Source organism: Oncorhynchus kisutch, unplaced genomic scaffold (assembly GCF_002021735.2).
Source record: "Oncorhynchus kisutch isolate 150728-3 unplaced genomic scaffold, Okis_V2 scaffold1237, whole genome shotgun sequence".
Lineage (NCBI taxonomy): Eukaryota > Metazoa > Chordata > Actinopteri > Salmoniformes > Salmonidae > Oncorhynchus > Oncorhynchus kisutch.
Genome location: NW_022263182.1, coordinates 44614 through 52028, shown reverse-complemented (window position 1 = coordinate 52028; position 7415 = coordinate 44614). Strand labels below are relative to the sequence as shown.

The 7415-nt window shown below is 39.6% G+C and overlaps 1 protein-coding gene across 1 annotated transcript; it reads right to left on the bottom strand.

Annotated features, from left to right (window-relative positions):
• Positions 1-1425: 1425 nt before the first annotated feature.
• On the bottom strand, positions 1426-3457 carry LOC116365438 (ferritin, middle subunit-like). Its single transcript, XM_031818039.1, has 4 exons — positions 3114-3457; positions 2588-2734; positions 2245-2370; positions 1426-1782 (listed from the first exon to the last, which is right to left on the bottom strand). Exons 1-4 carry the CDS (start codon positions 3213-3215, stop codon positions 1627-1629), a joined length of 531 nt encoding a protein of 176 aa, XP_031673899.1. The 5' UTR covers positions 3216-3457; the 3' UTR covers positions 1426-1626.
• Between the last annotated feature and the right edge of the window lie 3958 nt (positions 3458-7415).

The following is a 7415-nucleotide window of genomic DNA, read 5'->3' as shown; positions in this document are numbered from 1 at the left end:
AATGTAACAAGTTGAGAATAAACTTCTGAAATGGTAAAAGCATATGGATACAACACTAGCTAAGATGGGGATAGATCTGTCCATAATAAAGCACTGCTCTGCCTTAACGCTATCAACAAGGTAGGTTCTACAGGCCCTTGTTTTGTCGCACCTGGACTACTGTCCAGTCATGTGGTCAGGTGCCACAAAAAAGACTTAGGAAAATTACAATTGGCCCAGAACCGGCCTGCACGGCTCACCCTTAAATGTACACAGAGAGCTACAAGACATACCGCCAGGTCTCTTCACAGTTCCCAAGTCCAGGACAGACTATGGGAGGTGCACAGTACTACAGAGAGCCATGACTTGGCTGCTATTCCACATCAAGTAACTCATGCAAGCAGTAAAGTAAGATTTAAAACCATAAAACACAATTACATATTCGCTATAGATACACACACGGATGTTGTGTTGTAGATGTGGTGGTAGAGTAGTGGCCTGAGTGGGAACCCTTAATGTTTTGTGGAATCTGTTTAATGTAAGGTTAGTTTTAATTTTGCCAGACCCCATGAAGAGTAACTGCTGCCTTGACAGCAGCTAATAGGGATCCATAAATACAAAATGTTGGGAAATGAAGGAATATGCCATTTAATCAGATGCCATCTAGTGGCCTTTTTGGGTACATCAGATTACAAATCTCTGGCCCTCTGTGGCTTTGTGTAAAATATGTTTTCAAATAGAATGACAAAGCTGCAAAACTACCCTAAATATAAACCAAGATCGTCAATACCATACAAATGTACTCAATTTTACCATGTCAATAATTGGTTGTATAAAGAATAGGTGAAAATTCCAATGCTGAGTAGACCATCTTCCCCTTTAACCAAGTGGTCTAGCCACCAGAAACTCCTTTACTATATCTTGAAAACAATATTTCTCATTTCAAGTATTAAAGTTCAATTTGCCTGTTAATTACCAAAATGACAGCGTTCAGTAACTTAGGGGACCTATTGGGCATTACCAACTGAAATAATGAGTGGAGATTTGCCAGTCAGAGCCAAACTTCCCATCACTAGAGAAATGTGCCATAACAGCTGGCTAACGGTTTTGATTGACCTCTAGGCTGTCTAATAAACTTGTGATGCACAGAGTAAAGGTCTACATCAATTGTAGGTAACAATTTCACTCCTACGGCGCTAGAGTTGACAGCTGGGTCCTTAATTGACATGGCACTATGACAAGATACAGTAAAGGACACCCTGTGGTCAGAGGTCACATCCTTTATAAAACTCATGTTTAACTTCTCTTATGACCCTCAGCCACTAGTAGGTCTACAATTAAATATTTCTCACTGGTATGAAGACGCTCAGTAAAAGAGCAAAGCACCTGAATAGACTGATACAACATCCATTACTACAGGTCAACACTTCAAAAACAGTAACAAACTTACGTGATATTTTTTATTGTTTTACAAGCCTTGCCTCCAAAATACAGTAGTGTTGTCAACAGAAACAATGTCACAGCAGTGTTGCAATTCACCAGTTTAACACTCTCCCATCCTTATAAAAGCAAAGCCAGGAGGATCTATCAGAGAAGCCAGGAGTCCTGGTCTGAGGCATGAGGCCGTAGCCTGGGGATGGAAGTGGTTTAGCTCTGGCCCCCCAGGGTGTGCTTGTCAAACAGGTACTCTGCCATCTTGTTTTTGACAGCATCCATCTTGGTGAGGTTGGTGATGTGGTCTCCCAGCTTCTTAATGGCCTCCACCTGCTCATTCAGGTAATGGGTCTCCAGAAAGTCACACAGCTAAAGAGGGAAAACAGGTCAGACAAAATAATGATTACCGACTATTGTAACAGTAATTACAGTAACACACCAGAGCCTGGTGGTAATGGCATAAGTGTAGATAATGAGGTGTCTATTTTTTAACGAGACAAGTCCATTGACAAACTTCTTTACAATGGCATCCTAATGTGGAACAATAGGTTAACTGCCTTGTTCAGGGGCAGAACACATTTTTACCTTGTCAGCTCTGGGATTCAATCCAGCACCCTTTAAGGCCCAAATCTCTAACCCCTAGACAACCTGCCGCCCCTTATGCATTAGCTGCATTGTGAGCATCTGTGGACTATTGTGTGCGTGTGACGAAGCAGGTAAAGAATCCTGTGTCATTAGTTATCAGAGCCACAACAACCTGATCATCTCCTGGGACAGTACCTGTATTCTATGTGATACATACATGTGATGTGTGGTTCCACCATAACTTACATGGGGGTCAACCTTGTCAGAGGCAATCTTGTGCAGGTCCAGCAGGGCCTGGTTCACATTCTTCTCCAGCTGCAGAGCACACTGCATGGCCTCCAGCCCATTGCCCCACTCATCACGTTCTGGCTTCTACACAGGACAGAGTGAACACAGAAGTGTTAAGGACTACTAGCAGATGTTAAGATAAAGTGAACAGAGTTACACCCCTCACAGTTTCAGTTCAGTGGTTAGAGGCAGTATGTTTAGGACTACAGGTTCTCTAGATCAACTAAACTGTAGACACTTTCCTCCATGGAGGAAAAACATCAGTCTACAATCTAAATGCGTTTGATGCTCAGGCGCGCACCTTGATGTCCTGGAGTAAAATGCGTCCACCTCGCTTGTTCTGGAAGGAGAGTAGCTTATCGGCGTGCTCCCGCTCCTCGTCGCTGTTCTCCTTGAAGAAATGCGCGAAGCCTCGCAGAGCCACATCGTCACGGGAGAAATAGAAAGCCTGGGTGGATAAACAAAACATTGTAGTTAGAAAAAGGAAAATAACATGACAGCATTCTGTTCTTGTTGTGGCAACTAAGCTTGATGATATAGGGATAAATCAGTCTGTTGTCTACTTGGTAACCTGACTTTTAACCTGTCAATGAGTTGTTACGCGCTCTGACAGGAGGTAGGATAGATTCCCAACTTCATTTGTATGCCATTTCTAACTGGAAGGTCTTAGCCTTGCCAAGTAAAACTCAAATGTACTTCACGGAGTTGAGATTCTTGGATATTAATTGTCTAGACCTACAGAAAAATCATGTGGAAAAAAAAGCCATTTAGGACCAGGCATAATAACAGGTAGCTCAACAAAACGGTCATCTTGGTAGACTCCTTACCATTGAAGTGTAGGTGTAGGAGGCAAACATCTCCAAGTTGATCATCCGGTTGATGGCAGCTTCGCAATCGTGGTGATAGTTCTGGCGGATCTGAGACTCCATCTTGGCAGATTTTTTATTTTATATCGAAGTAAAAAGTACAAAAATAGAGTTTAAACTATATTGCTATTATAGTTCAAGTAAGTGCTATGTCATTAATCCTTAATGTTCGGGACGAAGGCAGAGGAGTTCCGTTCAATCACTGTTGAAGCAAGAACTTCTTCATGCGTCTTCTCAGACTTGTGAACTAGAAGGAGCCTTGTTCGCTCTATTTATTGTTCCAAAAGGAATGCGTCAGTGAAATCCACCCTCACAAAGCGTAGCCAATCACCTTTAGAATTTCAACAGGAACTAGGCGGGTCATTTAAAGACGAGCCCACTCATACACCTGACCTAAAGCAAAGATGATTTATTATATTGACAAGAGAGCCGAGTGACCACTCTATCAATGGAAATACATGTGCTCAACGAATGAAGACAGGCAAGATCAGGTGGGACCATTCCAGCCAATGAGAGGGCAGGGACGTGTGTGAACACCACGCACAAATATACTTCATTTTTCTCAAAGTTTCCGGAATACCACATGCATCCACATATATCAGTACATTTGTAAAAGCTTAAACATTACGAAACGTCTATTCAATCATAATCCTCAAGTAATTTGAAAGAAAGATTTTGGGCAGAGTAAATGCTCTAGCCTTGACCCCTTCATCTCGGACTGTTATTATTTTTTAAACCCTGTTTATTACAAAGTAACATTCTATTGGAAACAACTAAAGCAGTAGTATCAGCCAAAAGCAATGCTACAGTGCAGGTCTAACTACAGAAGTTATTGTTGAAAAATGTGTGTGTGTTATATCCTTAGAAGAAAATAGGAAGATTTCCAATAGTAGGCTAATTTAGAAATAGTCTGCATCTACGTTTGATTTAGGATATAAAAGGAATTGAACTTTGAGACGCAGTTCTGTAAACTTCTGTTTCATTCTCTAAGAGCACCTGTTTCAATAGCATACCTAGCTTAATTGTTTACCTTTTCCAGAATAGAGCCAAAAGAAAAACTATGGTTTATCACACTTTTTAATATCAGCTCAATTTTCAGTATGAGGTATGGGAATATAGTAGTGGACAGAGAAAGAAAGGCTGGCTTTTGTAGAAATGGTATTTGATGATACACCTTTCGGTTTAAATTACATAATGAGGTTGACAAATGGTATGTCAGTTGATTACATTAGCCTAGAAATAACTACACAAAATCAGTAGCTACATACATCTAACCATTCATAGGTTATTAAGCTACAACTGTGAAGTGGAAAACTTTTTACAGCTAATGAAAATCAAAGACAACAGTAATAAAGTAACCTTCCTAACAACTTCAGTTCACATGACCTGATCTTCCACAACTGTTGACAGGGTGCTTTCAGGGTGCTGGGTTATTGCTCAATACAGCCATGTAGTTGAAACGTCATTGGTATTCATAAGAACTAGAGCTGTGTTTCGAATACTCATACTAACCGCACTAACCGTACTATTTGTGATGGAAGTGGAGTATGTAGTATGGTTATTGGTCATAGTATGGATATAGTTAGTATGCCGAAAGTTCCCGGATGTCATACTAAATTAGCCAAAATACAAAGTATATAAGCAGTGGACATTATTTCTGTGCTTTCAGGGCCCATAATTCAATTCTTCAGAAAACGGGCATGGCCACACAACGTTTTCAGATTTTAAGAAAATGGCGGAAAATATGCAGCCGACGTCAGACCAAGAGCGGATACAATTTCATTGCTTAACTAATAATGACAAATGTTAAGAAATGTTCAGCGATGTAATGAATTTTCAAATAAGTTACGTTACAATTCTTTAGCTATGCTATCCTTATGAACCGCATAGCATATCATTGCAGTGTATGTACCGTTATGTTAGCTAGCTACCTAACATACATTTAGTTGGCTATTAAGACATCAGGCTTAGCTAAGTGGTATAGTCATTGTGCGTTCTCAACGGACATTGTTAATTCACTCTGGCTATCTACTCCGATTTCAGAGCAATTCAATTAGAAGAGTAATTCAATTGTTGCCAGCACCACAGTTACAGTCACCAATGCTCTGGATAACATGAAAACAGCCTAACCAGCTCTGCTAGGGCGAGTAAAATGGTCAGAGTGAGGTGTTCTCTCATTTGTGTCTGGAAGTAGCTAGCAAGCTAGCCAAAGTTAACCAGTTAGCTTGGGTGCTTGACTGCCGTTGTGAGGTTACTACTATTGGGCGAAGACCGGTTGATACCAGATTTGAAGAAAAGGAAAAAGGGAAGAAGGAGAGAACAGCAGGAACATATACTGTATGTACTATATACTATATGCACCTTACATGTACTGTGTAACTTACTAAGGCATTTTTAAACAAATAGTTGTGAATGGTTGTTTCTGGTGAATTGAAGGGAAAATACAACAACTTTCCTGAAAATGTTGTCAATTTAGTCAATCAGAACTCAAATACCAATATTTTTCTGTATTACTTTAAACTGTTTGTCTAACTATAACAGTTCAGAAAGTCCCCACCAATGTCAAAACCCATTATTCTATTTATGTTCCCTTCATCATGTTTGGGTAGTACATGGTCTCGAAATGATATTAGTATTTTCTCCTTCTTTATTGAGATATCAAGTTATGAATGAGAGGTGTGTGACAGAAAGGTAGAGGAATACAGATATGAAAGTGTAGACAGGGTTTGAATCCATGCAGCAAAGGGCCATGTGTGGTCCAGAGTCAGCAGCATTACCACTAGACCAGGATATGTCACAAAATGTCTAATGTCTAATACTCAATTAACTGCTGACTTGATTACAAAATCTAATTGCAGTATCAATTCATTAAAAAGTATACATACACACACACACACACACACACACACACACACACGGTTGTAAAGGAAATCATGTCCAGTCCTAATAAGCTGAAGATTCTATAATGAATAAAATTAAACAAGTAGTGTGTTAGTCGAGCTGAAAACAGAGAGGCTGATTACTTTGTTGTAGTGAAAGTGAACTGGGATAGAAATACATGATCAATCCAATTAAAGTGAGTGTCATGATGCCAACTTTGGACCAACTACATTAAGTGTGAAGGCTTGGATAGGCCTATGGCTCAGAATATGGAATAGAATGTGAATGGGGGGCTACTCTCTCAAGTATTAATTCAAATAGGCAAATATGCAACTATAGGTTGTGGGTGGAAGCTGAAAAAATGATTGAGGGGGAGCAGATTTTTTTGTATACGACAGTTAAACATTCTTATAATAACTATAACATTTGGCACCTTCAATTCTTGCACATTTTCTCATAAAAGTATAGTTTAACACTACTTCTATCTAGGATGTAAACACAGCCTCAAGTGAGGTCTGAAAACTCAAACTGTTTGCTGTATGTGTTTGATGAACCCCCAAAGACGGAAATAAGATAAACATCTGTTTCTGAGTGCACTTGAAAAGTGCAGCATGCAATACAAATTGTCCCATGAAGAGGTAACTCCGTTCACCATTTTGCCTTTTTTTTTTTTTAAAGCTAGCCAACGTTAGTTTGACTAGCCTGGCCTGCTACTGTAACTGTCAATTTGCCTGCTCATGAGGCTAGTGTTTCATTAGCTATCTGTCAGTGACATTTATTTTTATCATGTTTTGGTCTGATTACATGTCTCTTTTCAAGTAAGAAGCTGCAGGCTTAAAGAAACATTCAATCATATACTTTGATTAGAAAGCCAAAGAAAAGCGTATAGAAAGATGTGTGTGTCATGTATGCTAGAATGGAGGTTTAAAAACTAGGCAGAATATGCAAATTAGCCAACACAGCATATCCTACACATATACTGTAGCATATCTTGCATTACAATGTCCTCTATAAAACAACTGGTGAAAATGTATACAATTTGGTCTGCAATAAGAGAACCAGAGTTTGATTTCTAAACCAGAGGACAACAGAATTCTATTCACTGCATGTTACAATAGTGAAACAATCTCTTTGTCACCTCGTCACACTGATTCTATATTGAATTTAGTCCTCGAGATGGTCTAGGGAGCATGTGTATCTGTGGTTGGTGCTCTTCAACTTTAAAATGCACTATACCCCTCAAACTCAACTCTGGACCTAGAAGCCAGTTCTCCGGACCTCTTAGGGTAAGAGTTGAGTACTCCTGCACTAGAGTGTGTAAGGCAAAACCTGAAAAGAAAAGGCAACAGGCAAATAACAAACACTGGAGAAAACCTCAAAAAT